Source organism: Eptesicus fuscus, chromosome 4, assembly GCF_027574615.1.
Source record: "Eptesicus fuscus isolate TK198812 chromosome 4, DD_ASM_mEF_20220401, whole genome shotgun sequence".
Lineage (NCBI taxonomy): Eukaryota > Metazoa > Chordata > Mammalia > Chiroptera > Vespertilionidae > Eptesicus > Eptesicus fuscus.
Window position 1 is genome coordinate 11,916,134 of NC_072476.1, and position 20,430 is coordinate 11,936,563.

The 20,430-nt window shown below is 61.1% G+C and overlaps 1 protein-coding gene across 1 annotated transcript; it reads right to left on the reverse strand.

Moving 5' to 3' along the window:
- Positions 1 to 192: 192 nt before the first annotated feature.
- On the reverse strand, positions 193 to 17,211 carry CASKIN1 (CASK interacting protein 1). The gene is made up of 20 exons (XM_054714227.1): positions 17,118 to 17,211; positions 10,527 to 10,578; positions 10,322 to 10,419; positions 9,976 to 10,121; positions 9,801 to 9,896; positions 9,543 to 9,673; positions 8,959 to 9,067; positions 8,761 to 8,869; positions 8,579 to 8,673; positions 8,305 to 8,422; positions 7,183 to 7,284; positions 6,993 to 7,081; positions 6,832 to 6,916; positions 6,656 to 6,747; positions 5,814 to 5,924; positions 5,629 to 5,730; positions 4,051 to 4,189; positions 1,931 to 3,976; positions 850 to 1,279; positions 193 to 381 (listed from the first exon to the last, which is right to left on the reverse strand). The coding sequence occupies exons 1-20, from the start codon at positions 17,209 to 17,211 to the stop codon at positions 285 to 287; spliced, it is 4,341 nt and encodes a 1,446-aa protein (XP_054570202.1). The 3' UTR covers positions 193 to 284.
- Positions 17,212 to 20,430: the final 3,219 nt, after the last annotated feature.

Sequence of the window (20,430 nt, forward strand, 5' to 3'; positions counted from 1 at the left end):
ACAGGCACCCACAGAGCAGCAGCATCTGTCCAGAGCCCTTGGGTCCCTAGGCCAGGCAGTCTTCCACGCTGGGCATCTTGCCTGGGCCCAGGGGGCAGGAGTTGTGCTTATGCAGGGACAGGGCAGCACGACCCGCCCCCACCTCGTGGCCCCGGCAGGCTGTCCCCTGCACCCCGCCCCCCTCGGCCGCCCACTTGCGCTGCGCCCAGAAATGCCCATCCTGAGGTAAAGGTCAGTGTGCGGCCAGAGCCCAGGCAGCATAGGTGGGCCCAACATGTGCCACATCATTCCAGCATGGCGTCCAGTTGGTCCGCCAGGTCATCGAACATGCTGCCGATGTCGTCCAGGATGCTGCCCGTGCTCTTCTCCGAGGCAGAGGGGCTGGGGTGGGCGCAGTGTGAGAAGAGGGGGGCAAGGTGGGGTCGGCAGGAAAAGGCCGCGCCCCATCCCTACATAGACCACGCCTCCCATTCAAATCAGCAGTGCATGGGCGGGGCCACGCTCCAAGGTCTCTGACCCTCCCCCCCAACCCCCCATTCCAGCGGAGCACAGCCGCCTCAGAATGTAAATGACCGGGCGGTGTGCAGGCCCCGCCCCGCCCCACGCCGGGCCCCGCCCCGCCCCACGCCGGGCCCCGCCCCGCCCCACGCCGGGCCCCGCCCCGCCCCACGCCGGGCCCCGCCCCGCCCCACGCCGGCCCCGCCCCGCTGTATAAGGTGTCCGAGGCCACGCCCTCAAGGCATTGGTTACGCCCCCCACACACACACCTCAGCCCTAGCCCGTACCCTACATCGTCACTAACCCAGGCACCCAGATGCCCACGCCCAACCGGACCCGCCCCACACCTACCGCTGGCCCTGAGCGTCCTCCTGCCGGATCTTTTCTTCCACTGCTTGCAGCGCTGCCGCCAAGCACGCACTCGTCTCCTCCAGCTTCTGCTGGGCGCTGTCCCCGAGCGAGGCGCCCTCGGGTGCGGCAGGGGGCCCTGAGGCCGCGGCTGCAGCGGCCGCGACCGCTGCGGCGCGCGGCGGCTTGGCGGGCACGTGCAGCGCGGGCGCGCTCGGAGACGGGGGCTTGGCGGGGCTGGCGCTCAGCGAGGGCGGCGTGCTGGCTGGCTTGGCGAGGGCAGCGGGCGGCTGGCGCGCCGGCGAGGGCGTGGGCGACGGGTTGGCGCTGCCTGACTGCAGCCCCGCGGCGGCCTTGACCGGCTTGGGCGCCGTGGGCGGCGGCGGCGGCTTGGGAGACACGGGCGGCGGCGTGCCGTGGGCACACTTCACCTCTGCGGGGAGGAGGAGACTCGCACGCTGCGGGAGGTCGCGCAGTGTGCACGCAGCCCATCCCTGCACAAGCCCCAGCGCAGCATCCTGCCTCCCGCCCAGGAGCGGAAATACAGTGGTCCTCAGCACGGCGTCGCCGCTGCTGCAGCTCTCCACTGCCCCGCCCACCCCAGCCTCCCATGGCAACCAAGGGATGTGCTTCCCCAGGCAAACCCTGGTGGCATCACTGTTTCCAAGTCCCCCCCACACACACACTGTATCCCCTGCTAGGTGTGGCCCTTCGGTTGATTGCCACAGGGCCTTTGCACCTCTAATCCTTTTGCCCGGAAGCCTCTCCCCTCTCTTGAGTGCTGGGATCCCTCTCCAGCTGGGTCAGAGTCCTCCCTAACTCAGCATCCTGCACCTGTCCTCCCTCCCCTGGTGCTACTATTAATAAGTTTCTGTGCCTCCTTCACAGAGCAACTTGAGGACCAGCCACCCTCCCCCAGCTCTGGGGTGGCAGAGTTGTCCTCTAGGTGGATGGATGAGACAGTCTGAGGACACCCCACCCTACTCCACCTGGCTGCCATCAAATCCAAGAAGAGGAAAACCCTTCAGACCACGGAGTGGGGAGGTGGGGTGGAGGCCCTTCCCCAGCTGGCTCCCTCACCTACCTGGGCTGCTGGGGCCTGGCAGCGGCACCTTCTTGGAGGCAGGAGTGGGTGACCCCTGGATCTTGGGTACCGGCTGAGCCAGGACAGGCTTGGGAGAGACAGGCGGCTTGGTTGGTTTCCGGGCATCACTGTCTGGTGGGGGCAGCGGGGGCAAGTGCATCAGGTCGGAGGGCAGGGACTCGGTGGGCGCGGGGGGCGGGGGCAGCTCCAGGGGTCCAGCTTGCTCAGAGCCCAGTCTGCGGCGCACGGTGCCTGTGCCATTCTGGTACACGGACAGCGATGGGGGTGGCTCTGGACCTGCCTCCCGTTCCTTGGCCTTGGGCCGGCGCTTGACGGTGTCAGACTCGGTCAAGATGAACTTGACGTTCTCCTGCTGGCTCTGCTTGGCTCGGATGCGCCTCTTCAGCGTGGCACTGGCCTCCACCCGGGCCAAGGGAGGACCCTCCCCACTTGCCTCCCCCTTGGCTGGACCTCGAGGCCTCTGCCGGGGAGTGCCATCCTCGGCAAAGTGGCCATGATCGGCAGGCCCGGCCGGTTCCCCGGGCCCCCGGCGGGCAGTGGCCAGAAGTCCTGTGACGGGCCCGCTGAGCGTGCGGCGCCGGTTCACCACCTCTCCATCAGGCCCAATGGCCTCCTTGTGCTTCACGGAGGCCAACACTGTTGCTACCCTGCCTGGCTCGGGGCTGTCAGGGCGAGGCGTGGGGTGGCCCTCAGGGGGCCTACGGGCGGCGCGGCCCCCACCCCCAATGGAGGACAGCTCGAGCATGGCGGCAATGCTCTTCACACTGCCAGCACTGCCTGTGTCCACGCTGCCAGCCAGGTCACTAGCCCGTCGGCGTTGTGCCCGGACCCCCAGCTGGCCATCCTCAGTCCCAGCTCCTTTGGCCTCAGCATCAGGTGCTGACTCATCAGCCAGGTTGGCGCTGACCATGGCTGAGCTAGAGCGCTTAGGCGGAGGTGGGGGGGGCCCCTTTTTCCGGGGCCGCACAGCGAAGGACTGGCTGCGGTTGACGTTCTTGTCGGCACCAGCAGGTGCCCGCACTGAGTGGCTGCGGCCTACACGCCGCTGGACTGTGGCGTAGGGCCCTGCGGCGGCTGGCACCAGCAGCTCATCCCGCTCTTGCTCGCTGTCAGACGCTGTATAGCGATTCAGGCTGTGGGCGCGCTTCTTAGGCCGCCCTGGCTCCACATCGGACTCAGGGGGCAGACACAGCACGGGCACAGGGGTGGGGGCGGGGGCGGGGGCGGGGGCAGGCCCAGGAGCAGCTGGCCCTGCCTCACCCTCCACGGGCTGGGGCAGCACATAGGCAAAGCCCCGGTGCGTGGGCGATTGAGGCAGGGAGCGGGGCGACATGGGTCGCTCCATAGGTGGCAGCAGCTGTGGGGTGGGCTTCACCTTGGCTGTTGCCGGGGCTGGACCATGAGGCACCCCCAGGGCCTGAGGGGAACCTGGCCGAGCTTTCGTGGGAGTCTGGGGGGGCGTGAAGGGGCTGGCACCTGGTGGAAGGACCTGCCGTGGCTTGCCGGGCACTGGAGGCACACTGGCCCGCTTGATGCTGTGGCCGTGGCGGCTGGGCCGAGCCTCCTTGGGCAGAGTACCAGCGCCTGGTCCCTCATCCAGTAGGTACTCCTGGCTTCGTGACATAGGGCTGCCAGGCCCAGGGAACCCATCACCCAGCAGCTCCTGAGAGCTGCTCATATGCCGTGCCCGCCCACCCAGACTGGGCTCCTGACGCACAGAGGCCCTTGGGGTGGGGGGCAGGTGATTGGAGGGCTTCTCGGCAGCGGCAGGGGTGGCAGCCGCCTCTGCCGGGCCAGTCAGGGCAGCCTGCAGCTCACCACTGAGCTCGCTGTCTTGGAAGGTGGTCATCTTTGGAGACTGGCACTCAGCTGGGGCAGGCTCCGGAGGGGGCGGCGACTCGATGGCCATCACTTCAAGAGACTGCGGCGCCTTCTGGCGCAGAGGTCCCCCTTCATACTTAGCGTACTCTGCCTTCTGCAGCTCTGCCAGTTTCCTCACTGCCAGCATCAGCTTCTTCTGGTGTCCTGAGTGGGGTATGGGGCAGGTCAGGCCAGGGAGAGTGGCAAGGACCAGGACGTGGTGGGGGCTGGAGCCTCACCCAGCTTGGTGATCCCAATCTCCTGCAGGTCCTCCCAGGTGATGTCGGTGATAAAGTCGATGTTCTCGTAGCCATTGTCCACCAGCACCTTGTAGTACTGGGCCAGGCCGATCATGGACAGCCACACAGCCAGGTTAGCCTACATACAGAGCAGGGGACACAGAGGGCAGCCAGAGCTGGCTACCCACAGCCTGTCGACTACTGGGAGCTGTTGGGGCAGGGGCATCGGGCCAGCCCGGTACAGACAAACAGAGGACAAACCAACATAAGTGTCAGCTTTGGAGACAGCGCAGCCTCAGCAGGAGCCCAAGTCCAGCTCACGTGCACGTGCAAACACACACAAACACGCGCACACACAGGGCAACCCTATCTTCAGGACACCGTTCGGGAAAGACTGCACTTCCTCACCTGTCCAGGCAACCATGGCGACAGCACCCAGTGGGCACACACCATACATCATGGACGCAGACACACGGCACACCAGTAAGATACGTGGACACGCACACCCTGGATCACAGCCATACACGGGCACTGACTCCCCTCTGTGTCATGCTCACACCCTCTCACAGCTTCTCACCCACATCAGGCACAGTCACACGGCCACATCACACATGTGTGCAAACAGCCATGATAGCCTTCACCCAGTACCACCCAGTGGCTTCCTGAATGGCATCCACCTGTCCACATCCACCTGTCCACACTTCCTGAATGGCATCCACCCAGTACCACCCAGTGGCTTCCTGAATGGCATCCACCTGTCCACACTCCCAGCAGGGCATCCCTAATGCACCAACGCACAGCACATCCGCAAGAGCAGGGTGAGACCCATGGACCCTGACCTGCTCACCGGGAGGACCGCTGAGCCACTGACGGAGTGCGGCAAGGCAGATGGGTGTCAACCTACCTGTCCCTGACCCACAGCCCAGGGGCTTTTGGTGGTCATGGCATCTCCCCCATCAACGGATGGGGAATCACAGCTCTGCGTGAGAACCAGAGAGGCAGCACTGATGCAACAGGCCCTGAGCCTACCTTCTCCTGGCCCAGAACCGGTTCCACCATATGAGTGCCTATTAGTAATAGCATGGCCTGCAGTCAGCGTGGGTGTCAGCTGTCAACACAGCTGGCACGTGCAGTGAAATGTGTGGGTGTGTGCGTGCAGTCATCAATGGGCACCATGAATGTATTTAGTGTGAGTGTGCTGTCTGTGTGCATGTAGCATGCTCGCTCACACATCTTCCCCACGCACGTGCCTGGTGGTGTGCAAGCACATCCCGTCAATGCAGGCCCCCTCTGGTGTCTGGGTAGGTGTGCAATGGGCAGCGTTGCTGGGCTGCCGGTGTCCCTGTGTGACTGCCTCACCCTGACGGCCCTCACAGGCTGTCGCCCCTGTTCCTGCCTCGGGGAGGCTGGGCCCAGTGCGTGATGGACAAACGCCGTCCCGGTGGGCCACTGCTGAGGGACCGTCCTCTGGTCTCCTCTCCCTGGAGCTCCAGAGGGCAGCTGTGGGTGTAGCCAGGGAGGCAGTCTGTCTGTCTATCTGCCCATCCTGGGCCCAGCCACGGGGTGAGGGAGCCTTACGGGTTTGTGCTCAGGCAGCCAGTCGGGGATGCTGAGGCTGCTGATCTCTGCCGTGATCTTCTTCCGGTGGCCTGGTTTGGTGACCCCAATGGCCGTGAGGTCCTAGTTGGAGGAGAAGCACGTCAGCTGGAGGTGGGGGATCTGTTTCTGGGTCACGGCTGGTGGCCAGCCTTTGGGCAGCTCACCTCAGGGGTCATGCGGCTGATGGTGGGCAGGTCGTAGCCAGCACTGAGGAAGTTGGGGGCATACAGCTGCAGCTGGAACGTGGCGAGCCACTGGCTAACAGCCTCAGCGCTCTGGAAGACACAAGGCACCCGCTGCAGGCCCGCCCACCCACCCACCCACCAGGCGCACACCCCAGCCACCACGGTGCCTCCTGTGTAAGCTCAGTCTGCCGTCCACGGGTCCGCGTGCAGCTAGGCCCCAGTCAGTCTGGCACCGGTGCTCCCTCCTCACTCTGTGGTCCTGGATGCCGCTGTCTTGAGCTTCGCACGGCACGGCAGCATCGTTCTGTGTTCTCCACCGGGAAGGTTCAGCTGCTTCTGACCATCCCCCCCATTCCTGCACCAGGGACACCCTGCAGTGTGGCCCCATGTGAGGCTCCAGGATGGGGCCTCGGCACTGCCCCTCACTCCCTGGAAGGTGAGCTTTGCCCAGAAGTATGCAGGACTCAGCCAGCAGCTCCCACCTTCCCCAGCACGCAAGTCATGCACACAGGACCCCTCTCACCCATGTACACAACTTGTCTTGTCTCACGCGTGCCATTTCATACACACGCACACATGCACACGTGCCCGCCTCACAGTCACACCACACACACGTGCACACCCTTGTTCACCTCACACCCGTGCACACTTCTTACACATATTAGTTCACACGCACAGCCCACACAATAGACAACACCTACACACACAGACTGAGACAGACAGAAGGAGGGGGCTAGCCTGTCAAGAGCCCCCGGCTGTACCGTGGCCAGGCCAGGCAGGCTGCCCCGGGCACCCTCCCTGCTGCCAGCCCAGGCCTGTACCTTGCCCTCCGATGCCGGCTCCAGCTTCTTGGACGGCAGTTCCGCGTACACCTGCCCAGCGTGGGCCACTGGAGGCTGGGACCTGGCCGCCCCTGGGGATGAGAGGGCTGGTGGGCCAAGGGCTGCTCACAGGCTCCCTGTCGGCCAGGACAGCAGTGCCGCATCCTTGCTCCTACCTGCTGAGCCCTCCAGAGGCTTGACGGGGCTGTCCCCGGGGCTGGACTCGGAGATGGACTTCTGGGAGAGCACTGTTGCCAGGAGCTGCAACCCACACAGATCAGCTGGCCAGCGCTGCTCTGGGCCCAGGCCACCCCGGCCCCGTCACCACCCCACCTACCTTGACCCCTTCAGAGCCCGCATGCAGGGCGTGGGCCCCGCTGCTCCGGCCAACAGCCACGCTGCTCAAGCTGCCGCTGCGGTCTCCACCTGCCAGCGCACGGGAACCTCAGCCAGTGCCGGCCCTGCCGAGCTTGGGGGCTGCCTCGCAGAAGTACTGTTGCCCCTGCCCTCCAGAGGCCCCCACCTACCTGCAAAAGGCTTCCTCAGCACCCAGATCTCTTCAGGCGGTGCCGAGGGTCCCGGCAAGCCGCCTCCCTGAGGTGAGCTTTGCTCAGCACCTGCTCGGGAACCTGTGGACCAGCCATGGCCGCCCTGAGTATTGGACCAGCCCAGGCCTGGGAGCCAGACACCGAGAGGAGGGCGGCCCCAAGCCTCGGTGGAGGCCCCACACATGCACTCCTAAGGGGTCAGCACACTGTCTCCTCCCGCCCCGCGAGACCCTCAGAAGACCCCCTCCCCACACCAGACACTGGAGAGCAGGAGAAGGTGGCAGAGAGGAGCCCAAGCCAGGCTATCCTGCCGGCTTACCAGTGGCCCTGTGGTCCTGCTGGGGGGAGGGGTGCACATTGCCAGAGGGTGAAACCTCCTCTGTGCCAGGGGAACAGGGGGGAGGAAAGAGGCACCCAGGAGCCTGGGGCGAGGCTCTCCGCCCCAGGAAAACTAGTGGTCCAGTTAGATGGGTAGACTAGCTACATCACCTGACTGGACCACTCTCTCTTTTGTCCCACCTGTCCACCTCTGTGATCTCACCAGTCCCCTGCCTGAAACCACTCCATGGCCCTGGGGCCATGCCCTCACCCCTCTCCCTCTCCCTAACTCTGCGCCAGCCATGCTGGCCTCCTATGGGCCCTTACACATATCACGCTCTCTCCTGCCTCAGTGCCTTTGCACACATGGTTCCCGCTGCCTGGATTGCTCTGCCTGCAGCCAGTCCCTCCCACTTCCCAGGGCCTCCTCTGACCACCCTGTCTAACGCAGGTCTCCATCCACAGTCTCTGCCATTGGCTGGTATGTTTTAGTCCATGTTTACTTCACTGTTCCCTGCTCCCCTCCCTCCCTGGGGGCAAGCTTGAAAGCAGGACTGATGTCCATCTGAGCCACCATCTATTCCCAGTGGTCAGATTGCAATGCCGGCTGAATAAATGAAGGGATGGGCATGAGGACACTGATGAGGAGACAGCTGGCAGGACACACTTCTGAACACCACTTCGGACCCTCCACCTAGCAATGGCTAGAGCTTGGTCCTTGCCCTGCCATCCCACACACGTGCACTTACTTCCTTCTGGCCCCAAGCCCAGACCTGGACTTGCCTGCTCGCTTGACGATGGCCTCGCCCAGGGAGGATGGGAAGTAGCCCACCCGGTCATTGCCTGTCCGGTTGTCATGGATACAGCCCTTCCATCGGCCGTCTGGATGCTGCTCAAGGACCTGGCCAGATGAGGTGGGGAGAGCGCACGCAGGGAGACTTCTGGGTCAAGCGGGTGGGTGGCCTGGGCCTTCTGCCCAGACCCCCTGACTCCCCAGTTGCTGAGGGGGAAAGGTGGGGTGAGCATCCCAGCTCCAGCAGCCCCAGGCCCTCCTTACTGTGATGATATCCCCAGCTTTCACGTTGAGGCTGGTCAGGTCATAATTGTTGCAATAATCTTGGGTCGCCCGGACCTGCAGAGCCGCCGAGGCCTCTGGGGACACAGGAGGTAGACTCCCCAGTCCTTCGAACCAGCCTGGCGCAGGCCCTGCTCCAGATCCCCTGCCCCACCTGGGCCCACCTCGCAGCAGCTGCTTGATCTCCTTGCTGGCCTGCGACGTGGTGAACTGGTGCACGATGTCCAGGGCCGTCTGGCTGTATGTGTTCCTCACATGGGCGTTGATCCCGTTCTGCATGTGCCAGAAGGTGAGGTCTGTCAAGAGCACCCCATTCCCCCAACCCTGCCTTGGCTCCAGCGTCCCCTGGGCCTCCGACTCACGTCCAGCAGCAGCCGAACCACTTCTGTCTTCCCACAGAGTGCAGCCTCGTGCAGTGCCGTGCCAGACTTGGTCTGGCGGTTAATGTCAATACCAGCTTGGAGCAGGAGTCTGGCAGGAAGGCAGGGGGAGCAGGCAGGGCCTACAGCAGGAGCCCTCTGCCCCAGCACCCCGAAGCTGAGCCCCGATTTCCAAGTGCCTAAGGATGAACCAGCCCTACCCGTCTCCCTGACAACATACCTGACAGTGACGAAGCACTTGTGGAAGTGCCCGCCCTGTGCTAACCCTTCCCAGCAGCTATCTCGTCTTTTCCCACTGGTGCTGCTGTGATGCCCATGGAAGAGCTGAGGCTCAGAGAGGTTAAGTGAATCCACGAAGTCACCCAGCAAGTGACAGGACTGCCACAGAGCCCAGGCTATGTGGCTATGGATGCCCACTCCCCATCCCCTTCTAGCACATCCCTCATGTGGGGCAGCTGGAGGTGCCCGTGGCATCCAGAGGCCACAGCTCCAAGACTGCTCCCATCCTGTCACCAAGCCAGGAGCAGAGCCCCTGAGCTGGGGACCCCACCCCCACAGAACCATACCTGATGATGTCAATGTGGCCGTTCTTGGCTGCCAGGTGCAAGGGGCTGGTTCCATTGGGGTCAGTGGTGTCCCCCGGCCGGGGCTCCAGCAAGGCTGTGCACATGTTGCTGCTCAGGAGCAGCTGGACCACCTTGGAGGAGGGGTCAGAGTAGGGGGCACCCAGAAATAGGCCATGGGGTTGCAGGTCTGTCCCCGACTCCAACCCCAGAAGAGGCAGCAGAGCAGATGAAGCGGCTCTCAGCTCCTGGGAGACTTACCCCAACACGGCCGAACTCGCAGGCCAGGTCCAGAGGCGTCTTCCCGGCGCTGTCCACCATGCACGGGTTCGATTGGTGCTGCAGCAGCATCTCGGACTGCGGGTGCAGAGTGCAGTCAGCCCAGTGCTGCCAGGCTCACGCCTCCCACACTCGCAACCCCCGAGGTGGTCCTCACCACATCATAGTGACCGTGCTGGGCCGCTAGGTGGAGGGGGATGTGGCCCTCATCTGATGGGATGTTCACCGCTGAGCCTGCCTTTAGCACCAGCTTCATGGGCTCCTTCCGGCCCTGCCAGGCCGCATAGTGCAGTGGCCGCATGCCTGGGGGCAGGCAGGAGCCACTGGGAGCTGGTCTCTCACCCTGAGCCCACCCCTGACCTCTAGGATGCAGATCCCATGAGGACCTGCCTAGACCCAGCCTGAGACCCTGGGTGGAGACCTCAATTGAAGAACCATCCAGTCCTCAAGGGACCCCTGACCTCAACCCATCCCCTTGCTCTAAGGTCCCTGCCAGGCCTTGCCTTTGTTGTCCTTGATGTCTACGGCAGCTTGGGCCTCCAGCAGCAGGGTGATCAACTCCGTGTTGCCATTCAGGGCCGCGTGGTGCAGGGCAGAGAAGCTGGGACAGGTGACAAACACGTATGGGCAAGGACTCAGGCACCCAGCCCCCCCCAGAAGCCCCTTTGCTCCCATCCCAGACTGGTATTGCCCTGGCTGAGAACTCACCCATCCGGGTCCTGAAAGTTGACATTGATCTTCTTGGTGGAGCCCAGGAGCTCTGGGAGTGGGAAGGAGACACAAGTGAGGGAGGCTCTGCCCGGCCCCTCCTGCAGTCTGCCTGGGTCCTGGCCCACTCCAGCAGCTTAAAAGCAGGCAGAGGGTGCTAGCTGGCTCCCTGGCAGGCTCACAGCCAACGCTATCTAAGTGTTTAGTCTAGAAACATTCATTCACTCGTTCACTCATTCATTCAACTCTGTTCCCTGCACTCAGCTCCAGCTTTTTAGACCTTGGTTTCCCACTAAACTAAGATGTTGGGAGGGTCACAGGTCCAAGGTCTCCAGGCCTGTCCCTGCCTGCAGACAGAAGCCAGGGATGTGCACCCACACAGGCACACACATGTGCAAACATATCCCCGGCCAATAGTGGGAGGGAGAGAGCCGGCCCAATCTGTCTTTCAGAAGGACCCAGATGGGCCGGGGGTGGCCCGGGAAGGCTGGGACACCCAGAAATGAGGGTATCTCTGAGGGAAGATCTGCATTTCCACGATGCAGCCTCCCCGACTCCCAGCCTTGGGGCTGGCCAGCATAGATGAGCCCTACTCAGCAGAGCAGGGCAGGAAGGGAACGAAGGCGATTGGGCCAGTGCCTCTGAGTGACCACATGAGGATGGCCACCTCATACACATGCTCAGGGGCACACGCAGGTCCTAGGATTAACCACCTGCAGCCCAAGGGGCCCACGGCCTCCCTTCAGGGCTGCAGTCTCCTCCTGGGGCCCCCAGAAGCTGCCTGCCAAAAGGAGGGGGGCCCTCTGACACCCTCCCCGTGGGCTCCGGTCCAGCCAGACTCAGGCCAAGCCCCTGCCTGTCTAGGCCATGGTTACATAACCTATTTGTGGGTCAGTTGCTCTGGGAGGGAGGGAGGGGCTGGCAGGACAGAAGCCCCTTTGTCCAGGCCCAAGACAGGGATGGGGGCGGGGGGCCCAAGGACAGGGAACCAAGGGAGTCGAGTCACAGAGGGGCTGCTGCAGGGCAGCTCAGTGCAGGGTGTAGGTCCCCCAATGGCCCACAAAGCGCACCAAGTCAGACAGGCCCAAATGCGAATTGTTACTCGGCCCCTCACACCACCCCAAGGGCTTCGGCAATGAGCTCGAAGGGGGCTAACAAGGCGGGCCTCGGAGACCGAAGGACGTTTCCAGACATAAAGCAGGGAGGGTTTGGCAAGGAGTCGGCTCAGTGAGTAGCGATGACTAATATTAGCTCTATGGGAACCCCACCCACACCCTCCAGTGATGGGGGGCTTCTCCTGCTCAGAGCAGAGGCTCCAGGAAGAGAGGCATCACCCCGCCCTGCCCTGCCCTCTGCTCAGACACTGCTGGTGCTGAAACCCACCTATCTGAGCAGCAATGCCAGCTTCCCTCAGTGGTCCAGGCCAAAACCTGGAAGTCAGCCCTGCGTCCCTTCTTGACTACCTTCTCCATTGGTAAATCCTGCTGGCTCTATCTTTAAGGCACGCTCCAAGTACACTCAGGATCTTACCACTGCTCACCGCCGCCATCGTTACCGCCCTGGGCCGGGCCAGCATCTCTAGAGGAATCACGGCCATCACCTCGCCACCGGTGCCCTCACGTCCCGTGCCCCCTCGGTCTACCCGCCACGCCCGCGGGGACCCTGTTCGAACACGGTCCTATGCCTTTGCTCCTCTCCGGAAGGCCCCCCAACAGCACCTGTCTCACTGGACAATGGCTCTGCATGACGCCGCCCTCGGACTTCCTCAGCACCCGTCCCAGCCACGTCAGGCGCTCCAACACACTGGCCACCCTGCCACGGACACTGCACATGTTACATACACGTGCGAGGCTTTTCTTCCGCCAGTTATTCCTACGATTCCTTACCTCATGTCCTTGAGGTCTTTATCCAAACGTCACCTGCGTGGTCTCCCCATCTAAAATAGTAACCCCCCACCCACCCCCGGTCTGTTGTGTGTTTCTCTTCGGCCTCCACCACCACCATTGGCCTTGTTTGTTGTCCATCTCCGTCACTGCACTGCTATCTCCAAGAGGACCAGGGCTTTGATCTGCTCGCTGCCGTACCCTGAGCGGCTGAAACAGTGCCGGCTACATACAAGGTGCTCAGCAAATTAGAGGCTGAAGTCATATCCTAGTCCCACACACTCTGTCCACCTGCCAGGGCCAGTTTCAGGCGTGTGACCTGCATAGTCACGCAGAAGCCCCCCCCCCCCCCAGCCCCAATCTGGTTGGATGCTCTGCTTGTCGTCATCTTAAATTCTTTTTTGTTGTTGTTGCAGTTCCAATAGAAAAATTTTATTGACTTAAGGGAAATCTCTGAAAAATGTACTAATCTTTTCCTAATAAATATTATGGGATTTCTAAGCCTACATTATGTTCAATGCTTTTATCTGTTTACAGAGTGCTTTCTTTAATCCTTTGAGCCATTTTTTAGAAGCCACAATGTGCAAATATATTAGGATAACTTTGACTAAAGAGATACAATTCAAATGATGAGATGTTTTATTCCTTAACTTTGAAACCTCCCTTATTTCTGGCCTATTATAGAACACACTAGTGGCCCGGTGCATGAAATTCGTGCACAGGAGGGGGGTGTCCCTCAGCCCGGCCTGCACCCTCTTCAATCTGGGATCCCTCAGGGGATGTCCGACTGCTGGTTTAGGCCCAATCCTGTGGGATCGGACTTAAACCGGCAGTCGGACATCCTTCTCGTAATCCGGGACACTGGCTCCTAATCGCTCACCTGCCTGCCTGCTTGATCGCCCCTAACCACTCTGCATGCCAGCCTGCTTGCCCCCAAATGCCCCCCCACCGGCCTTCTCGCCCCCAAACTTCCCCTCCTGCCAGCCTGCTTGCCCCCAACTGCCCCCCCCACCAGCCTGATCACCCCAACTGCCCTCCCCTCCTGGCCTGATCGCCCCTAACCGCCTCTGCCTTGGCCCCGCCACCATGGCTTTGTCCAGAAGGTCTAATTAGCATATATTCCTTTTATTAGTATGGATATCTACATCTGTTCATTCAAACTGCTATTTTAAATTCTTAATTTTGGACAAGGCACCCATGTTGCACTGGGCCCTATGCTGCAGTTCCTTATTACATTGACGACAGTGGTGCCCTGGCCAGTGTGCTCAGTGGCTAGAGTGGGCCAGGTGCGTGCCAAAGGCAACCAATTAATGTGTCTCACATCGATGTTTCTCTTTCTTTCTCTCCCTCCCTCTCTCTCTCTCTCCCTCCCTCTCTTCTGCTCTTTTTTTAAATCAATGGAAAAAATATCCTCAGGTGAGAATTTAAAAAGCGAGAGAGAGTGAGACATGGCTGTCCTGTAGCAGCTCCCACCCTGTCCAGGATCACACTCAGGACATTCTCAAACCGCCCCACACACACACACACACACACACACACACACACCTTGCACAATTCTAATGTTTGCCACCTACCACTTTTCTTAGTTTCAGTTCTTAGTACCCATTTCTCAGCTTCTCCAGCAAGACTTCCCAGTCCAGCCCCCTTTCCTCCCTCCCACAGCAGATGCCTTCAAGCACCCGCTGAGCCAGGTGCTCCAAGTGGAACCCACAGCCAGGCCCAACTGCTCACCTGGCCCGTACTTGTTGAAATTTCAGAGGGGCTGGAGGTCAAGGCCCAGGAAGTGACACAGTCTCCAGTGGAGGAGTCCCATCCCAAAGGGGATCACTCCTCCCATGAGGAGGGGCATCATGGTAAGGTCATCTCACCCTTCTCCCTGCCACTGGTCTCCTCAAAGAGGAAATAGCTGGAATTGGATGGAGGGGAGCTCGGGGTTTTGGAATAGTCACCTGATTCCTATGGGAGACACTGAGCACTGAGGAAGGTCCCAGAACTGAACCCTGCATAGGACTGGGGAGGCTGAACCAGGTAGAGACAGGTGCTCTGAATGAAGCTGGAGCAGAGCATGGGGGTGTGGGGGACTGGGTAAGGGTGGGATAAGGGGGCAAGTGGGGACCAAGTTGAAAGTCTTAGGAGCCCCCTTCCCCTTTCCACAAGGGCACTAAGCCTGTGGATTCCGCATCAGTAACAGCGCATAAACTTCGCCACCCCCACCCCCACCCCCACCCCACCCCACATGACTTGCGCTCTTCAGTCTCTGATCAATCCTCACCTCTAACTGCTCTCCTGGAACCATCTCTACCTTTGAGGTCAGCTCCAAACTCGAAGCTGCAGAGGCCCCGGCCCCTCTCCCACCCTACCCCCATGGCCTCCCTGTACCCCTCTGCCCAGATGCTCCTCCAACTACAGAAGCCTCTTCTAGGCCGCCTCACAGAGCTACTTCTTCCCCTACAGGGATGTGGTCCTGGTCTCCTCCGGTCTCATCTCAGAGTAGCTGAGCCCCATGGCCTCCACGGGGCAAGGTACCCACCCGGCTTCTCCAGGGAAGCAGGGCCAGTGCTGCCTCTTCCCAACCGCCCCCAGGCAGGGGGCTCTAGGTCAGACGCTGGAGGGGAACTCTTAGTGGGCCAAGGTGAGAGAACCCAGGAGCACTGGCCTGTCATTTTCAGGAAACTCAGAAAGGGCAAGTGGGCCAGAAGGAAGGGCAGGGTATCCCCCGCCCAGCATAAGGCCAGCCCCCATCAGTCTTTTCCCTTCTTCCCCTCAAAGACAACCCCTAAGGGTGCTAGTTCCTGTGTGTGGAAAGGGAGGTGCCCTTCAAGGTGGGATGGGGGGCTGACAGAGCCTGGGGCCACACTGGGGGGCTGGGGCCAAGGGAAGGAGCCAGCACAGGAAGGAGGTCATGGGAACAAGGGTTATGAAAATGCCTCTGGAGTCCAGTGGGCCCCCCGGAGCACTGCTGGGTGCCCCCCACCCCATGGCCCAAACTCCAGCTGTACTTTGCTGAATCAAAATACATCTTACTCCAAAGCAGGCCAGCGTTGTCATGACGACTGAGCTAATTCATGGAGGGATTTCTCCGTCTGACTTATTAAGCCCGCTCCTGTGAGTCAGAGCCCAGAGATCAGTCCAGGCAGCGGTGTATGGTGAGATCCAGGTGAGACCCAGGTAAAAGTAAAAGTCCCCACACCTTCCCCCAAGGGGCCAGAGTAGATGGGAGGAGGAACCTCCAAATCTGATGCTCCCACTTTCCTGGCCTGCCCACTCTGGGCTGAGGAAATGGTCCCAGTTAGTGCTTACGGAGCAGTTAGTAAGAGCCTGAGCTTCCTGTTTGCTCTCTCACTATTCTTACAACAATGCTAGGAGACAGGCACCACGGATATCCTCGTCCTGCAGACGCGGCCTGGGGAGCTGGAGTTGTTTATGTACGAGGTGGCACGACCACTAGGTGGAAGTCTTGACCTTGCCTTCCACGTCTCAATCCCTCCACCTGCTTTCGAGGCTCAGTCTCCTCGAAATCCTGAGACCCTGAAGCCAGCCCCGACTAGGCGTGGAAGGCCAGGCCAGCCTGTGTCTGTGTGCCTGCAAGACACAGATGTGCAGCTCTAATTGCACAGAGCAGACAGGAGCTGGCGAGCAGGCTCCGCCGCAGGAGGGTCCCTCTGGGGCTCAAGGACATTCCTCCCACCTTCCGAGGCAGTCTCAGTTTTCAGCATCCTTCCTGGAGAGAGGGGAAGGGGGCCCCCCTGCCTTCCATACAGTTCCTGGGGGTGGTGTAGGGAGTGGGGTCCCCAGACTGCACGTGCCATCCTGCAGAGCCCTGCCCGCGCCCCTACAGGTGCCCTGATACACTGACACAGCCATACGTGCGCAGCCGCACATGTGGTCCACACGCCCATCCATCCATCTCCAGCAGCCCCCAGGGAGGCTCCTGGTTGAGCTGGGATGAGTGCTGGGATCAGGGCTTCAAGCTCCCAACCCTTCCCTGGGGTACCCCCAGCACAAGCTCAGGATGGCCAGTGGGAGACCTCGCCCTCTCCCACAGCCCTCTTTCCCAGCAGGGAAGCCAGAGTGAACTGGGATCTGTTGCAGGGTCTGCACCTGCTTGGAGCTCAGCCTGGCCTGGGCTGGGCGACCTTGGGCCTCTGCTCCCCTATCAGTAAATGGCCCCCACCCAGCCATGCCTGGGCAGCCACACCCCCAGCATGGTCCTCCCCCCCTTCCCTGAAAAGCGTGTTATTAAACATGGGGAGGGAAGGGGGGGGTCTGACAGGGACTATCAGGCGCCTTGATGCCCCTCACCGCAAGGGGCCCCTCCCTCTCTCCAAGGGGAGGGCATCCGCCTTGCCCTTTAAAGGCCCAGCAGAGACCTCCAGCTGTCAGCCCCACAGCCCGGGGAAAGAAAAGGACCGAGGCAGGGAGGGAGGGATGCGAATGCCAAGACCGGGCAGGTGGGTATCGCCAGGTGCCCGCTGGGGGGCTCGGGATGACGGCCGGGCGCTCGGTGCCGCCCCTCCGTCAGTGCTGGGGGTGCGGGTGTGGACCGAGGTTCTGGGCGCTGCTGGCCCGGCCCCGCCCCGCCCCCGGGGACCGACAGCATCCCCCTCCTGCGCCAGGAGGGGTGAGGGGCTCCGCGCCGGAGGTGGCCCCCGAGCGCGCCGCGGCTCCCTCCGCCCCGCCCCCCCAACCCCGCGCCCCCTACACTCACTGGCTTTCCCCGGCCGCGGCCTCTGCAGCAGCCGCTGCGCGGTCCCCACGTCCTCCGCCTTCACAGCCTGCACCAGCTCCTGCTCCTTCCCCATGGCGCGGCCGGGGCCGCAGCGACGCGGCTGCGCTCCGTGCGCTCTGCGCGGCTCAGAAGCAACGGCGGCAGCCCCGCGGCGCCGGCCGCATCCTCCTCCCTCCTCCACCGCCTTTTCCACCGCCCGCGCCCCTTGCCGTCCTCCGGCTCCGGCTCGGGCTCCAGGCGAGGATGGGGCGGGGAGCGCGTCACGGGCGGGGGGCGGCCCGGAGGCGGGGGCCGGCGGCGGGCGCGAGGCGGGGGCGCGGCACCTGGCACCGCCTCCGGGACGCCTGGGTCCCTCTCCGGTGGCTGCTGACCTCCGTCCGCCCGCCGCACCGGCCGCGCGCCCGGCTCCTTGGCTCCGCCCCTACATCAGGCCGCGTCCTCCCTAGGCGCCCCCTCCCCACGTGCGGGCCGCGGGGGTCAGGCCGGGCCTACGCGAGCACCCCGCTGCCCCGGAGCGCCGGGGACTGGGGACGTAGCGGGAGATGGACCCTAAGCCCTGATACGGCGGCGGCGCTGCTGGGCTGAGCCCGAGAGAGGCTTCCAGAGGCTGCGGGACCCAAGCGGGGGAGTAACTCGGTGGCAGTGGGCGGGCGGGTACCCGGGCACAGACCCAGGCACGGAGAGACCAGAGCACCAGCTGTGCCTTGGGAGTCGGCGCGCCAGAGGCTGTCAAACATTTCTGGCCTGTGGTTCCCGTGGGAGGTGTCGAGGGATTGTGAAGAGGAATCTCCCAATAATGAATTCAGTGTCAGGGAACCTGCACCACCCCACCCCCGCTCCGCCCTGCACCCTACACCTTCTTCCCTTGAATTCTCTGTTTCTCTCCACAAACAACACTGGGCAATAGCTCCTCCCTCCCAAGCCTCAATCTGAACCCCAACCCCAGTGAAGCTCCCCAAACTGGGGTGCGGCCCCCACCTATTGCCAAGGGGTCCTCAGTCCCCCATCTCCAGCACCAACAGGGTCACAGGCCTGCTCCACACCAATCTGAGCCCCCACAAAGCCTGTGCACCCTCCAGCCTCCAGCTTCAGACTCTGGCAGCCCTAGACAGGGGCTGCTTGACAGATGCTGACACCCCCACATGGCACACACACGCACTCACACAGGTCTCACCCTTCTGACTTCCTGAGCCTCAGTCCCTCACCTTGCACTGGCTGCAGCACTCCGGAGATAACAGTCTTGAAGTCTGTCTCTGGCTCAGGCTGTTTGCTCATTGGCAGGGAGGGGAAGATTATTACCCCAGGGGGCAAGGCTGTTGGGTGAGTTTGCACATACAATGGCCTGATGCCCCTCTTCCTATAGCCCAGCCCATCAAGCACCTCCAGAAGGAAGGTGACCAGCAGCTGGTCATCTCCCCTCTCCAGTGGGGTCTCCCATGAAGTTTAGGGAGCAAGTCTGGATCTGGTCTGTCAGAGGGGCCGCTAAATGCAAGGGCCCTTTCTCCCATCCTTTATGGTGACCAATTCCTAGGCACCTGCTGAGTCAGGAACTGTGCTAGTCACTTCATAGATGAGCTTGTGTCCATTTTACAGATGAAGAAACTGACGCTCAGAGAAGCCAAGCGACTCACCTACGGTCCCAGAGTCTCGAGGTCATGAGTTTTTGCTTAGAACCCACATTAGTCTCAGCTGCACTTGTCCCAGTTCTGCCTCTCATTGTTTTGGGTTTTTTGGGTTTGTTTGTTTTTTTGTCACTCTGTCTTTCCAAGTCGTAGCGTCCCCTCCATAAAATGGGGCAAGAATGATATTCCCACCCTGGCTGGTGTGGCTTAGTTGGTTGGGCATCGTTCCGTGCACTGAAGGGTCTCCGGTTTGATTCCCAGTCAGGACACATGCCTGAGTTGTGGGTTCAATTCCCAGTAGGGGACTTGCAGGAGACAACCAATTGATGTTTCGCTCTCACATCCATGTTTCTTTCTCCCTCTCCCTTCCTCTCTCTCTAAAAATCAATTTTTTAAAAAAAGGAATGATCCCCTTTAGGTTATTTGAGGAGACATTATGATGCAATCAATAAAGCACTTTGCAGTAGAACTTATTAAGTGCTCAACAAATAGCTGCTGTGAATATTGTGATATTCTTGTGTCTCCCTACCTGGGCTATCTGAGAAGCAACTGTATTTTATTCATCTTTGTCATTGCAGACCCAATCAGTGTAGCACACAGGAAACACTACAAAAAAGTACAAAGATAGCAATCATCCTTACTATTATTTCTATTTTTTGGCTGGCTAAGGTAAAACACTCTGGCCTGAGCCTAACATTTGCAGGCCCTGGGGCCAGAGTACAAACAGACGCCCACACAGTGAATGTCTAAATATTTAAATGTTATAAATCGTGCTAATAACCTGTTAAATAAAATATGTTCTATCATCCTACTTTGACAAATATACCTTCATCATGACCTGAAAGGCCAAATTCCAATTTAGAATTCTGATTCCTCTGGGTAATGAACTGGCCCCTGCCTGCAGCTGCTGCACTTCTGTTCTTTGCCCAGCTCCATCTATACCCCTTAGTCACACCTCACACCTAGGGGTGGGCACCTTGCTGTGTAGTCCACCTTCAGGAGGACAGACCTGGGAAGAGGGCTGTATAGATTCTCCTAGATTCAACCTGCTCAGTGAGGCTAATGCCCTAGGAAGGGCCAGGAAGTCCTGGATCTATGGCTGGCTAGCTCCTTGTGCAACCTCCTGACGCTCAGCTGCCTCATCTGTAAAATGGGCCAGTAGCTCTGCCTGTAGCCCAGGGCTGATGGGAGGATCCATATGAAAACAGGAATGTGTATTTTTGGGAATCCCCCAACCCTGGGGATGGGGGCCACAGAGCAGACCAGCTGATCCAGCGGAGGGATTAGGATGCAGAAGTGTGGGACTTGGGCAGCCCTCCAGGAAGCCAGGCCTCCAATCTCATCCCTGGGAGGAGGGGCTGCTGAGCCAGCAGAATTGCTGAGGCTCAGCCTGGAGCAGAGCTGGCGGCCACTTCACTGCAGCCTGGGCTGGCCCCCTTCCCACTGCACAACCGCCTGCACCGGCAGGCCCAGCCCTTGCTTCTGCCCACCAGCTATACGCCTGCTCAGGCACTCCCTAGGGCCCTTCTCCACCCCTCAGAGCCCTAGTACCCTGCTCCGGATATATAAAATGGGGATGACATGATGAATGTACTCTCCCCATGGGCTGCTTGGGAGCATGCATGCAGTATATGTTAGCTGCCATGGTGTCTATCATTCTCCTAGATACT